Here is a 16,357-nt window from a genome sequence, read left to right on the forward strand (position 1 = left end):
AGAGAAGATCCCTGAGAGTGAATGATGTTAATAATGTGAATGTTAAATTCATAAGCATGTTTTTAGGTTATAAGGCCACACATGCAAACTGACTCAACTCTGTTTCCAGTCTATGTATTAAAAGTGCATATGATATGGTCAAAAATGATGCAAAGATAGATGTATGTGAGTGGTTAAAGGATGAGTTAATTGATAATCTGAAAAAGATCAAAGGTGATAAGAAAGGTACATTTCGTTTTGGCAATCTTTTGGTATGTCTGATGTTGTATCTTACAAAAGAGGTTCTTGGTATTGGCAAGAAAGACTTTAGGAGGATTACCCAATATAAAAGTGATTGATAACCTACCTCCACCTTTGGATACTATACCGGCAAGTATTGAGGATTTACCGGCTACTGAGAATGTGGATACACCACATGAGGATACCAACCCTAAGTCACAAATTTTGTTCACTATGAATATTGACACTCAGGAAGTAAATATTGTAGTAGATAAGGATAACATTGAAGTGAAATATAATACTACTGACACTGAAACTACTGAGCAACTGGCAAATAATATTAGGTTTGAGACACAAACAGAGACAACAGAACAAGCTGAGCATTCAGTGGAATGGTTAGTGGTAATGTTGATGCAAACATTGAGAAACCTGCAGAGACAGTAACTGAAAAATTGACAGTGGATAACACAGCAAAACCGACAGAGATACTGGTAGATAATTCAGAGAAACAAACAGAGAAACTGACAGATTCATAGGGACACATTGAGACATTGCAATCGGCCATCACAGAGAAACCAAAACCATTGCTAGTGGAAATACACACATGGACTGACCCACCAGTGGTCGATTCAGGCAAATTAGTTACTCCCACCAGAAGCACAGAAATTGTAAAGGTAGTTGGGCAGACGTCCAGTACTTCACTAACTAAATTTAGACCTACAAATGTGATTGAAGTACTTCTAGATTCAATTAAGAAAATAACAGACTGTAATGCATTGGCATATAAAGCAATTGATGACACAATTCCTATTCTCAAGATGATTGCACCCAGATACAATTTAGATCAGGTAAAGGATTCTTTAGGTCAGTTAGACACATTTTCTAAATATATTACTGGCAATATACTGACAGTTGATCAAATAAATGAGGAAACATTCAAGGAGAAAATGGAGAAGGAAAAAGAAAAATTCTTTGAGGAGACAATAAAGAGGTGTATTGAGCATATTGATACACTTTTACCGACACTAAACACTACAATTTTGGAGTATAAGGAACTATACAGAGATACTTCCAAGACAAATCTATTAACAGTAGACATTGATAAGGAGATAAGCAAAGTCCAAAAGGAGATAAATGATATAGCTGATAGTATCATTGCCAAATCTAAACCAATATCAGTTATTGAGCAGGAAATTGTTGGATTTGAAGAAAAATTGGAGAAGTTAGAGAAAGAGAAGGAAAGGATAAAAAGAAAAGCCAGAGAGCTAAAATGCAAACTCAGTCCTAAGTTAGACAATCTTATCTCTCTATGGAAAGAGATCTCTGAGGCACTAATTCAAGGACAAAAGACACCGGAGGAACATATGCATCATCTCACTGGTACAATACAAAGAACTGATGCATCTATGAAGGAAAGTAACAGGTTTATTCAAAGTTTGAACTTGGTTTTAGTAGACATTTTCTAGATTGTAACCAACTGGTTACAAAGTTCAAGCTAAAGATTGCACTCATTTGACAATTTTGACAACCTTTGTCATTGATGTCAAACGGGGAGTAGTGGTCAGAGAAAAATGGCTAATCATAGCAGATCATCTACTTAGGAGGAGCACATATCTTTTGGTAAGTCTTTTGGACCTCATTTTTGGAAATAGTTTTTGATTTTTCTCATGAGTGTTGCCATCAATGCCAAAGGGGGAAATTGTTGGCATTCTACACTCTAGTGAGAAACAATAGTGTTGTCATTGATGGCAACCTATCAACATCTTTTTATCTCAAGAGGAGTCATTGAATCTTTTTGTTGGGCTTGAATGACATATATTTCTCTCTTGAGATATTGAATTTGCTGGGCCAAGGTAGCCATGGACATTTATGACAGTTTTGATTTGCAAGAATGGATTAGTTTGTAATGAGTAAGATTGTCCTTACTTTTGTCAAAATTATTATGAGGACTTCTTGTTCGAACAAGCATTTATAATCAATTTGACTGAGAGCTAGGAGTGATACTGAAGTCAAGATCAAATTGGAGCTAGTTGTTCATTTGAGGTAATGATTGAGGAGATGAAGACCAAGTCTGGTTTCAGGAATGATCTATCATGTATAAGATGTGATCTAAGAAAATAAGATTAATTAGTTTGATGAGGGTTTGATTGAACTAGCTGAGATATAATCGAAAAAATCATGTAACACAACAACATGGGTACACTATCAAGATTGTTTATGCTAAAGATTAAAATGACCAGATATATGCTCACTGTAGATAGATTAGGCAAGTATGACAGTGTTGGCATTCTACACTCTAGTGAGAAATGATAATGTTGTCATTAATGGCAACCTACCAGCAACCTATTGGCAACTTTCAGGTAAACCACCGGCAGGCACCAGCACCGGCAGGCACTTCACTGGTAGTGGCAACAATGTATATCGGCACTCTAGCCGACAGGAATAAAGTTTTGTTTATTGTATTTATTTATCAGTATCTTTTTGTAATGCCGACATGACATATTGTAATAGACTCATATATGTATGAGATCTTGTAAATCATTTTATATATGGTAATTGATATAGGAGATGGCATGGAAGAAAATTAGTAGAAGGCAGATTATGCGAATAGAGAATATATGGATGATATTCTGGCATAATTGACAATGAAGGTCTTGGTGATTGTATGAGCATAAACTGGTATTGAAACTGGCATAGCAGATGTTGAATTGTAGTAGTACATTGTATTGGATTTTCATAATCCATTTGTAAGTTAGTGAGACTTCCCTTTTGTGATTTGAGCAGTGAGCTCTAGACAGTTGGCCTTCGTGCATGTGTAGGCCCATCATTGTAATTAATATCCATTCATTGGACAATGAGTGAATATTGTGGGTCACAAATCCCATTGAGGTTTTTCTCACACTAGGTTTCCTCATTAAACATCTTGTGTTATGGTATGCTTTCTATGTTGTCTTTACTGTTCCTATTTACTGCATTAATTCTTATTTACCGGTACATTATTTTGGAATGCAAAATACTTAATGAGCTTAAATATTTTGTTAACTGGTTAGATATTGATTCACCCCTCCCCCCCTCTCAGTATCTTTGGGACTATCATTAATCCTAATAGACAGATCTAGAAAATTATGATAGAATCAAGGGCTCGTACGACATAAAATTACTTATCAAACGACAAATTAAGGAATTCCAGATGACAAAATAGGAAATTCGTATGAGTTGCTGCCTATTTTTGCACGACAATTTAATGCTTCTCAAATGACAAACTATTAAAGATGATGATGACTCGTAGGTCAGTTGACAGTTAACCAGATGATAATTCCCACTAGGTAGTACAACAAACTAACAAAGATAAACCCTAGGCGTTAAGACTCATACGATAGTTTGATGTTAACCAGATGATAATTCCCATAGACCAGGATGACAAAGTAGATGACTAGTACGACATTGGACTAGACATGGATGAGTTTATGACAAAGACAGAGTTTTGACCATTGATTTTTTGATGTTTTTTATTGTTTCAGAGTTTCAGTTTTTTAGTTTCCAAGACAAAAACATAGCAAACACGCAAGATCCAAAGTGACTTCAAACACAACATGCTAATTCTAAGGAAGTTGGCTAAGAGAGAAAACCTTTGTTTGCAAACTCAAGTACACACCCAATAGCTAATCATTATACAACCATTGAGTCTCACAAAATGGATTCTCAACTCCGTATTAACTGACTCCAAATGCTAATTGGGGCACAAAATGGCAAGTATCTTGAGAGAGTTACTATCTATCTTGCACAAAGATTATCCCCCTTTCAGAGGTGAACTGAGTAGCTTCTATTTTAAAGTTCTTAGTAAGGATTTCCATTTGAAATTACCCCTTGAAGTCGCACAAGTGTGATTGAGGCCTATATCCCAACAAGGTACCAAAACATGTTGTAGTCACGCAAGTGTGATTGAGACTACAAGACACTACAAAATGCCCGATATGAGAGATCTCAAAGAGAAAACTCAAATAATCCCATCCTCTGAGACTTTAATCCTAAAAGGCCTATTTATTATAGTGAGTTGGAATGCTTGGGTTTAGCTGTACTCACTTGGGTTGTTCTCATAGGGTGATTACTTTTTCCCACTATGATAGGTCCGTTAAAGGAACACAAATCTCAAAACTAGAAGAGCTTCAAGGGTCTGGATTTCTTATTGTCTATGCAGACAAGAGCATACTCTCCTGATAACTCAATGATGAACAACGAGTACCAAACTGGTACTGAGAGGGGGGTGAATCAGTACAAGCACAATATCTTCTCCTAAGCCAGTTTGACTGCAAATAGTGAACTTGACTGGAAATCACTAACACCGGTCATAAACCAAATTACTACCGGTTAAGCACAATGAGATTGTAAAGGATATAAAGCAGAAACACTTATCTTTCCACACAACCTACACCCACGTTTCTACATTATCCTTGTGCATAAACAGGTAATCTATCATTAGAAATATAATGACTTGCTAAAATAACATGATTCACCACTTGACAGAAAACAACAAAGCATCACATGAAAAAGACATCATATATGACACACATATTTTTCACGTGGAAACCCAAATGGGAAAAACCATGGTGGAGATGAGTACCCACAAGTTGTTCTTGAACCTTTTTAAAAGTCTACTCTATTAGGAGCCTAGTTCGGTTAAAGACTGTTACAATAGGTTCTGTTAGGAACCGATCCTGTTAGAGATCACCCATTTAAGGGATGGCTAGAATACCTGGTTAAGGGTTAAACTCTGTTAAAGGTTACCTTGTTGGAGGATTTTAAGAACTCAATGGCTTTGAGTCAACCTGTTAAAGGATTTACAGCAAGCTGGTTAAAGCTACACTATTAAGGGATTTTCCAACTGTTGAAGTGGTTAGAGATCAATAGGTATTACAATGATCTGGTAATAGCACTCAATGCCAATGCAGATCCACTTTAGTTCGTTCCTTCTGCACACACACTCTGCAAGTAACAACTCTCTTATTTGGTCTAGCAAGAATCGCGTATCTCTGCACTTAGATACACACACAACATTTGCCAACAACCTCAACATGAAAGACAACATTAAACTTATAGGAAACAGATAGGTCGATAGCATAAACCCTAAACCCTAAATGCTTAGGTTGAGCAATTCAATGGTTCAATCCTGACCATTGAACACTTTGCATTTGAATGCAATGGTCTTGAACAAATCTCAATACATTATTCATCATTCATTCTTCACCACTTCTTGCGGACTATAACCCATCACGCATTCTCCACCATTTGTAAGAACTTCACACATTCCTGAGGTAGATAGGATCAACCTCCTTCATGCAAGATCCTTCATGAGCATGAAGCTGACATGGCAACGCGATTTGATCACCATTAAACTACTGACTCTTCACATAATGCTATCAGTTAAATTACACAAGCTCGAAACACTTCAACCAAAAACCTTGAAGCTGGGACTACCAACCAGTAGTCATACCATATTAAACCTTGATAGAAAAATTTCCATATATCGGCTCACCATTCAATATACCAGTTCACTTGGACAAGCGTATCGCTTCGCCTTTTGCACACATACTAGTTCACAACATATTACCAGTTCATTTTGCCAGTTCAATATACTAGTTCACTCTTCAGCATATTGACATTAATGCCAACACAATATCATCTTGTCAACATACTTGACACATATGCCAACAATCTCCCCCTTTGGCATTGATGGCAATATACAAAGATATCTCTCTTTTTGCATAACATCTTCTCCTTAATACTATAGATATCTTTTTTGCTTCACATCTTCTCCCCCTTTGACAACAATGCAAAAGTGAAGGCACGAGCTTCCCTATTCTACTATACTGCTCCCCCTAAGGAGTAGCATCTTTTAACACATCAATCATGAAAAGATATAAAAAAGTAAGATCTGACTAATGTGGAGCACAAAACTTTAGTTTACCTCTTGAAAGGGAAGCACCCCTAATTCACCTCTCAAATAGGTAAACGTAGCCTTTGGTATAGGCTTGGTGAATATGTCTGCTAACTACTCCTTACGGGAAACATGTTCCAATACAATCTCTTTGCTCTAAACTTTCTCCCTCAAGTAATGACACTTGAGCTAGAAGTTCTTGGTTCTAGCATGCAATACCCTATTTTTGGAGATATTAATAGCACTTGTGTTGTCACAAAATATGCTCACCAGTTCAGATATAGGGACTTTGAAACCATTTAGTACATGCTTCATCTAGATAGTCTGAGTGCAGTTCATAAAGCTGCAACATACCCCGCTTCTGCTATAGACTGAGAGATACAACTCTTCTTTTTACTCATCCATGAGACCAGTCTTCCACTGAGAAAGAATGCACCACTAGCTGTGCTCTTCCGTTCATCCACATTACCAGCCCAATCAGCATCTATGAACACTTTCAGGTTGAAATCATCATTATATGGATACCAGAAACCATAGTCAATAGTTCCCTTCTGATATATAAGAATCTGCTTGATTGCTACCAAGTGGGATTCTCTTGGGTTTTTTTGGAACTGAGCAGTAATACCCACTGCATGTACAATGTCTGGTCTGCTATGCACTATGTAATGTAACTTACCCATCATTGATCGGTAATCCTTCTCATTTACCAATGCTGAGTCATCCTCTTTTAATAGTTTACAACCAGTTACCATTGGTGTACCAAGTGGTTTGCTATCTTCCATGCCAAATGTCTTCAACACCTCTTTGACATACTTGGATTGAGTAATAAAGATTCCATCTTTCATTTGCTGAATCTACAGTCTAATGAAGAACTTAATCTCCCCTATGAGTGACATCTCAAACTCCTTTTTCATCTCATTTGCAAAGTCGTAGCTCATTTTGTCTTCTCCTCCAAAGATTATATCATCAACAAATACTTCATAGATTAGAATTAGATCTCCTTTTGATTTCAAGTAGATATTGCTATCTTCACTTGTTCTTTCAAATCCAATCTTCCCAAGATGGGAGTGCAAGCATTCATACCATGCTCTAGGTGCCTGCTTCAATCCATACAAGGCTTTATGTAGCCTACACACCATGTCACTATCTTCTGATAGGGCGAACCCATATGGTTGCTCTATATACACCTCCTCTTCAAGTATTCCATTTAGGAATGCAGATTTTACATCCATTTGGTTTCTCCATAGTCTTCCCCTTCTTCTTGGGCATATCCTTTACATACCAGTTTGCCTTTGTTCCTTACCACTGTGTCATCCTCGTTCATCATATTTCTGAAAACCCATTTGGTTCCAATGACATTTTTATGCTCCGGTCTGGGTACCAAAGACCATGTACCATTCTTCTCTATCTGGTCAAGTTCCTCTTCCATTGCCTTGATCCAGTCTTCATCTTTATGTGCCTCTTTGAATGATTTAGGCTCAAGTTTAGAGATCATACATGAGTTTTCTATGACCTGTCTTCTTGTGAGAATTCCTATATCTTTGTCTCCTATGATCTGCTTTGGATCATGATTGAGTTTGACATACCTAGGTATATTGTTAATAGATTCCTCTTGCTTTTCTTCTTTATCCTCATCTTCATCAACATTAGCCTCTATCGGTGTAGGAGCACAATTACTGGTTTGGGCAGATTTGCAACCAGTTCCCAAAAGGTTGCTACCAGTTCATCTCCTACATGCTCACTGTCAGTTTCCTCAGGTTTCTCAAACTTTTCATCAATCCTAACATTGATGCTTTCAACGATTCTCTGAGTCCTATTATTGAAACATTTGAGAGCTTTACTCTTGGTAGAATATCCTAGAAATATTCCCTCATCACATTTTGCATCGAACTTACTCTAATGTTCACTTCTCTTGGTATAACATTTTCTACCAAATACTCTAAAGTAGCTTACCACTGGTGTTTTAATGGTCCAATACTCATAAGGAGTCTTATCCTTTTCTTTCTTGATGAGTACCCGATTCATTATGTAGACTGCAATGCTCACTGCTTCTCTCCAAAAGGTGTGAGCAACCTTCCCTTGGATCAACATAGTTCTTGCCGCTTCAACCATAGTCCGATTGTTTCTTTCTGCTAAGCCATTCTGCTGTGGAGTCTGGGGGGCAGATAGTTTCCTCTTGATGCCATTCTCTTCACAATATTTGTTGAATTCACCATAAGTGAATTCCCCTCCTTGATCAGTTCTTAGGCATTTGATTCTTCTACCACTTTCCTTTTCTACCAGTTCTCTGAAGGCTTTGAACTTTCCAAAGGATTTAGACTTGTCCTTCAAGAATGTGACCCACATCATTCTTGAGCAATCATTTGTAAGAATCATAAAATACCTATCTCCCTGCACACTCCTATTTTTCATAGGACCACACAAATTAGTATGCACAAGATCAAGTAAATTGTTTGCAGTGAAAGATTTACCTTTGAAGGTTGAGGAAGACATTTTCCCTAGTTGACACTCTCTGCATAGAGGATTTTCCAGTTTGCCCAGCATTGGCAATCCTCTAACTACCTTGATCTTACTGGCCTTCACAATGTTATCAAAGTTTACATGGCAGAGTCTCCTATGCCATATCCACCTATCATCAAACTTAGCCATAAGACATTTACTTATATTTGCATTCAGCTGAAATAGGCTACCTTTGGTCTGCATATCAGTGGCCATCATTTCACCATTCTTTCCCTTGATTTCACACACTCCATTTTTAAATTCCAGAGTGATTCCACTATCATTCGGCTGGGTGACACTCAATAAGTTGTGTCTGAGACCTTCCACTCAATACACATTGTCAACACTGCTCTTTCCATTTAGAGAGATGGACCCTCTACCTTTGACCATACATGGTGCATCATTACCAAAATAAACCACACCACCATCACACTCTTCTAGAGATAGAAACTTTCTCTGCTCACCAGTCGTGTGGTGAGAACAACCACTATCAATAATCTACTCATTGGAATTATCAAAGTGGGAGACAAGAGCCTTCTTATCTGACACATCTTCCTTGACCGCTACAAACACAATATCTTCATTTTCTTCATCTTCTAATTCCTCATTAGTGACACCTTTTGTAAAGCATTGATGCCAATAGTTAATAAGATGAGAGGGGGGGCGTGAATCATACAAACTTAACTTTTGACATATTCAAAGGATTCAACCTCGGTAAGTTATACTTCATAATATAATCAAAATTGTAAAACATGCTAATTCATAAACAGATAATCATCACAACACATATAACACCAGATTTAACGTGGAAACCCAAATAGGGAAAAACTACTTTGGAATTTCGGACCCACTAAGAAATATACTCTTTTAGAGTATGCTTGGTTAAAAGAAAATCCTGTTAGAGATTACAAACACATTGCTCGATGTGACCCGGTTAAGGGATTTCCCTCAGATCTGTTAGAATCTTGCACTTTGTTAGAAGTGACCTTGTCAAAGGATTTCAAACACTTAACTAGAATGTTACCTTGCTAGAGGATTTACAAATAAGACTATTAGGTCCACTTGGTTAAGAGATTTTCTGTCACTTTACAAAATAACAATAATAAAATATATATCTGCAACTTCACATCTGAAATGCTAAAGCAAATTCTATTTGCTCAAAACAATCTTGTCATAAGACTTATCTTGTCCCTTTTTGGGCTTGTTGGGCTTCACAATCTGTTCCTCAATCAGATCTTCAAGCTTCTATGCTCGGTAAACATTACTGTAGCATCATTGTGCATACATTTGCCTACATTCATTGTTCATCAACAATTCCTCATTTATAAACAATTTTCTAACTGCTTAATCTCCTTGATCATATTTCCCATGATCAATCTTAGCCATCAGATCATCAAACTTGACTAGGTTCATTGTATCCTTCAATCTGAAAAATGTTTTACCTCACCTTGGAACTTGTATTCCTTGCTTGGAACTTGTGCTAGATTATTGCAGTTCAATCAGTGTTGTAGATCTAACCCTTGAATTTTCAAAGTCGTAGATCCTTAACAAAATTCTTGTATGACATATTAATCATTTATTCATCTCTAGCTCATCAGTATCCTTCATTAAATAATGCTTTTATTCATCCAATACGGTCTGTTATAACTTGGTTGTTACTCGGTTAATACTTAACTTTACTCGGTAGACATTCTGCCTTCTTTAACCAATATCGATAACCTTAGGGTTTACCGACTAGGTACCTTAGGGTTTACTGACTAGGTTCTTTGCTCGGTGACATAGTACAGTATTAAACTTACAATCAACAACATATGTAAGATATCAAAACAATCAAAACAATATGATCTCATCATTTTCTAACTCGGTAATAGTTGCCCATTGAATGATTTATTTCTCCCCTTCATTTTCACATTCATTCTGTGTCACTCACCGACATATTAATTCTCATCAAAACATACTTCTCAAGATATGGCAAAATGATACTGAATCAGAAAATCAATTTCTTCACATCAATGACAAAATAGTATTATTAAGATAGTAATCATCCTTCTTTAGTTATATCAATAATCTCCAACAACCTTCTCAATATCCTCAATGAAATGCCAACAATCTCCTCCTTTGGCATTGATGGCAATACCAAGTTTTAAATGGTAATACCAACTTGATTTATTCAAATTGATTCGGATTCAGATTGTTGTATAGACTTCTCCTATTATCCTTGAGTTGTTTAATCCTTCACCTGAAGTCTTCTCCATTTAGGATTCTCCCCCTCTCTTTGGTCTTCTCCATTTAGTCTTCTCCCCCTTTGACAACAATGCCAAAAAGTAAAAGAACTAATTCATGAATTCTTCCTCTGTGAAGTGATTGCCTTGCTGTATTACACATACAAATGTATCATCTTAGTCTCGGTCAAAGCAATTTGTCTTCAATTCCTGTTTCTTGCACAACTTTAGAAAACCTCCTAAAGTGTGTGAATCAACATCAATCCACAAATAATATTCTGTAGAGTCATCAAATTGATGCTTTCACTGAACTCTGTTAGTGAGTAGAACATAGCGGTAGGACCCCTAACTTGGTTCTGAGATACTCAAATGTGTCCCTTGGCAGTGGCTTTGTGAAGATGTCTGCTATTTGTTCTTTTGTGCTAACATACTCCAGCACAACTTTCTTTTCCTGAACTTCTTCTCTGAGATAATGATACTTTATAGAGATGTGTATTGTCTTAGAGTGCATTACCAGATTATTTGAAATGTTAATAGCACTAGTATTATCACAAAATATAGTTACTGGCTCGGTAACTTTCTCATTTATACCTTCCAATAGTTGTTTGATCCATGCTATATTGGTGTAATTCAATGTTGCAGCAACATATTCAGCTTCAGCTGTTGACTGTGAGATGCATCCTTATTTCTTTCTAAGCCAACTCACTAGTCTTTCTCCCAATAAGAAATCTCCACCACTTGCGCTTTTCCTGTCATCAATGTTTCCTGCCCAATCAACATCAGTACAGACTTTTAAATCAAAATCATTCCTCTATTCATATACTAAGCCATAATCTTTAGTGCCTCTTAGGTATCTAAAAATTCTCTTGATTGTTGTCATATGGGTTTCTTTGGGATCTGCAGAAAATCTTGCAACAATACCTACTACATGTGTTATATTTGGTCTTTGTGTACAACATATTGCAACTTTCCAGTCATGGATCGGTAGAGTGTCTCATCAATAGATGCAAATTCATCATTCATTGATAGTTTACAGTTGGTAGTCATAGGAGTACTTACAGGTTTAGAATCCTCCATTCCAAATTTCTTCAAGATTTCCTTTATGCACTTGGATTGAGTAATGAAAATCTCATCTTTCATTTGCAGTATTTGTAAACCTATAAAATACTTTATCTCACCAATTAATGACATCTCAAATTCTTTGCACATTTCATTATCAAAGTTCTTGCATAAAGAATCACTTCCACAAAAGATAATATCATTAATAAATATGGTTGAGATCAGTATTCCATTGTCCTCATCATTTTTCATGTACATATTGTTGTTTTCACTTGTTCTTATAAAACCTATCTTGATTAAGTAAGAGTGCAATCTCTCATACCATGCTCTAGATGCTTGTTTCAGACCATATAAAGTTTTGTTCAATTTACATACCTGATCCTTATTCTTGTTTTCAACAAATCCTTCAATTTTTTCAACATAAACTTCTTCTTCTAGTATACCATTCAAAAATGTAGATTTAACATCCATTTGATATACCTTGAAATTTTTGTAAGCAGCATATGCCAACAATGTTCTTACTCCCTCAATTCTAGCCACAGGTGCAAAAGTCTCCCCATAATCTATTCCTTCTTCTTGAGCATAACCTTTGCAAACTAGTCTTGCTTTACTCTAAATGACCTCACCTTTTTCATTTAGCTTGTTTCTGAAAATCCACTTTGTACTGATTACATTTTTGTCCTTCAATCTTGGGACCAACGTCCATGTTTCATTCTTCTTGATTTGATCAATCTCTTTTGTCATAACATTTACCCAATCTTCATTGTTAAATGCCTCTTTTACTATTCTCGATTCAAATTCAGATATCAGACGTGTTCTGTCTCAATTTGTTCCTTGTCATCACTGGATCATCCTTATCTCCTATAATTTGACTTGATGCATGATTTCTTCTGACATATTTGGTTAATATAGGATTGATAGGCTCTATATGATCTTCTTCATCACTTAGTAACTGGATATTTTCTTCATTTTCTTTAGCAACTTTCTCGATAGGAAATCTTGATTGAACATATACAAATTCTTTATAATCTTCTGGTTCTTTGGAATTTCCTTCATCATTTCTTTCTGCAAATTCATCAATTTTCACATTTGCACTTTCCACTATTTTGTTAAATGATTTGATCAGACATTTAAATGCTTTGTTTCTAGAAGAATAACCAAGAAATGTTCCTTCACTTTTCTGATCAAATTTTCCATTTCTATCATCTTTGTGAACATAGCATCTACTTAAAAAGATTTTAAAATAACTTACATAAGGTTTCTTGTCATACCAGATTTCATACAGTGTCTTCATATTTCCTTTCTTTAGTTGTACTTGGTTCAGGGTGTAAACTGTAGTGCTTATTGCTTCTCTCCAAAATGTTTGTGGTACTCTCTTTTCAATCATCAGGGTTCTGGCACAGTCTACAATAGATCGATTTCTTCTCTCAGCTATCCCATTTTTCTGTGGAGTTCTCGATGCAGATACTTGTCTTTTTATACCATGATCATTGCAGAATAAGTTAAATTCATCAGAAGTGAACTCTCCTCCTCTATCATATCTAAGACATTTTAGTTGTCTTCCTGTTTCATTTTCAACTCTTGCCTTGTACCATTTGAACATTTGAAAGGCTTCTGATTTTTCTTTTAAAAACATAACTAACATCATCCTTGAGTAATCATCCACAAATAATATGAAATATTTATCACCATAATAACTCTGAACTTTCAGAGGACCACAAAGATCAGTGTGCACAAGATCTAAAATTCCCTTAGAAGTGTAGGGATTTTTTGTAAAGCTTTATCTTGTCATCTTACCCATCTGGCATCCTCGACACATAACATTCTCAGGTTTTTCCAAGCTCGGTAGACCTCTTACTCGGTGCTTCCTACTTATTTTGATCAGATTATCAAAATTTACATGACAAAACCTTTTATGCCATAACCAGGTATCTTCTATTTTTTCATAAAGACATTTGTTCTGAGTTGATTCAAGATGAAATGTATTACCTTTTGTTTGAGTCCTAGTAGCAGCTAACTTTCCATGCTTCTCATGAACTTTGACAATTCCCTTCTCAAATTCTATTCGGTATCCTGTATTGTTTAGTTGTACTACACTCAACAAATTGTATTTCAAACCTTCAACCCAGTATACATCATCACATTTAGCATTATCAAGAAGTGTAATAGAGCCTTTATCTTTCACTAGACATGGTGCACCATTACCGAATCTTACATAACCTCCATCATAATCTTCTAAATTAACAAACTTGTGTTTATCACCTGTCATGTGATGTGAGCATCCACTATCTATGATCCAAGAATCATTATTATTGAGATATTAGGGCTTTTTCTTCATACCTTTCTTCATCTGATCCATATTTAATAGCCACATAAACAACTTCCTCTGATTTAGTTTCATCAGATTTATCATCGTTGGATTCCTCATCAGCTACTAGGCATGTCTTTCTATCTCTCCTTCTGAAGTCTTGGTGTCCTCTATAGTGATTGTATTTCTGTTTTTCTTCTCAGTATTCTCTCTTTTCACTAGATTCTTTGTCAGGACAGTTAGAAGCCATATGTCATATTTTATCACAATTGAAACACTTCAAAGGTAGCTTTCCTTTATACTTACCTTTGCCTCTTAGTAACCTCCTGGCCAATAATTCTTCAAACTCTTCTTGCTTTCTAATTTCCTCATACAATTTGTGTATTTCTTCCATGTTTTTACGAAATCTTTCACTTGCTCCACTATGATTCCCTTCAGAATACTTACTCAATCTATCATTGTAGTCATTAGATTCACCAAGATGAAAAGAACTGAATGCAGATTCATCTTTATTTACTGAAGACCCACTATTATCAAAATTACTTAACTCAAATGCATGTAGCTTACCGATAGTAGCATCCAAAAAGATTGGCGTGTTTGGTACAGACCTTAATTCATTGATTGCAGAGACTCGAATGGCATAAGCAGGTAGAAGGGTTCTTAATTACTTACTTGTTACATCCTTTTCTTCAATAGTTCTTCCTGCTTCTTTGATTTGGTTGACAATTTCCTTTAACCTTGTACTGTATTGGGTTATGTTCTCACCTTCATTCATTCTCATGGATTCAAGTTGTCCTCTTAGACTATCCACTTTTTCTCTTTGAACATGTTCATCACCACCATAAATAGATATGAGCTTAGTCCACATCGCCTTTGCACCATTACAACCTTCTAGATCATTAAACTCTAAGTCGGTCAATGCTGATGTTATTTCAATCATTGCTTGAGTATGTTCTTGCTTTTCCTTTATCTCTTCCATTGTCATCGGGTAGGTGCTCGGTGCAATGTAATCATTCTCCAGATAATATGTAGCATATTCTCCAATTCATGATAAGTGTAGCTTCATCCTTTTCTGCCATGTGGAGAAACTTGACTTGTTCAGCTTTGGGGCATCCCTCTTATACATCTTCGGATCTTGTCTCAAGTACCTTTAAACTTTACTTCTGGAGTCCAAAGATTTGATACCAATTGTAAAGCACTGATGCCAATAGTTAAAAAGATGAGAGGGGGGGGGGGGGGTGAATCATACAAACTTAACTTTTGACATATTCAAAAGATTCAACCTTGATAACTTATACTTCAGACTATAATCAAAACTATAAAACATGCTAACTCATAAACAGATAATCATCCCAACACATATAACACCAGATTTAACGTGGAAACCCAAATAGGGAAAAACCACTATGGGATTTCAGACCCACTAAGAAATATACTCTTCTAGAGTATGCTCGATTAAAAGAAAATCCTGTTAGAGATTACAAACACATTGCTAGATGCGACCCGGTTAGGGAATTTCCTTTAGATCTATTAGAATCTTGCACTTTGTTAGAAGTGACCTTGTCAAAGGATTTCAAATACTCAACTAGAATGTTACCTTGCTAGAGGATTTACAAATAAGACTGTTAGGTCCACTTGGTTAAGAGATTTTCTATCACTTTACAAAATAATAGTAATAAAATATATATCTGCAACTTCACATTTGAAATGCTAAAGCAGATTCTATTTTCTCAAAACAATCTTGTCATAAGACTTATCTTGTGCCTTTTTGGGCTTGCTAGGCTTCACAATCTGTTCCTCAATTAGATCTTCAAGCTTTTGTGCTCAATAAACATTACTGTAGCATCATGTGCATACCTTTGCCCGCATCATTGTTCATCAACAATTTCTTATTTATAAACAATTTTCTAACCGCTTAATCTCCTTGATCACATTTCCCATGATCAATATTAGCCATCAAATCATCAAACTTGACTAGGTTCATTATATCCTTTGATCTAAAAAATGTTTTACCTCACCTTGGAACTTGTGCTAGGTTATTGCAGTTCAATCAGTGTTATAGATCTAACTCTTGAATTTTTAAAGTCGTAGATCCTTAACAAACTTCTTGCACAA

At 35.9% G+C, this 16,357-nt stretch overlaps 1 protein-coding gene across 1 annotated transcript in view; it reads left to right on the forward strand.

The window, feature by feature from the left end:
• The window catches only part of LOC131857571 (probable chromatin modification-related protein eaf7), an 80,643-nt gene that overhangs the window by 16,128 nt on the left and 48,158 nt on the right, over nt 1–16,357 (forward strand). The window contains exon 2 of the mRNA XM_059210250.1: nt 472–621. Coding sequence (XP_059066233.1) covers nt 472–621 — 150 coding nt within the window. The remainder of the gene's footprint in view (nt 1–471; nt 622–16,357) is intronic.

Source organism: Cryptomeria japonica, chromosome 8, assembly GCF_030272615.1.
Source record: "Cryptomeria japonica chromosome 8, Sugi_1.0, whole genome shotgun sequence".
NCBI lineage: Eukaryota > Viridiplantae > Streptophyta > Pinopsida > Cupressales > Cupressaceae > Cryptomeria > Cryptomeria japonica.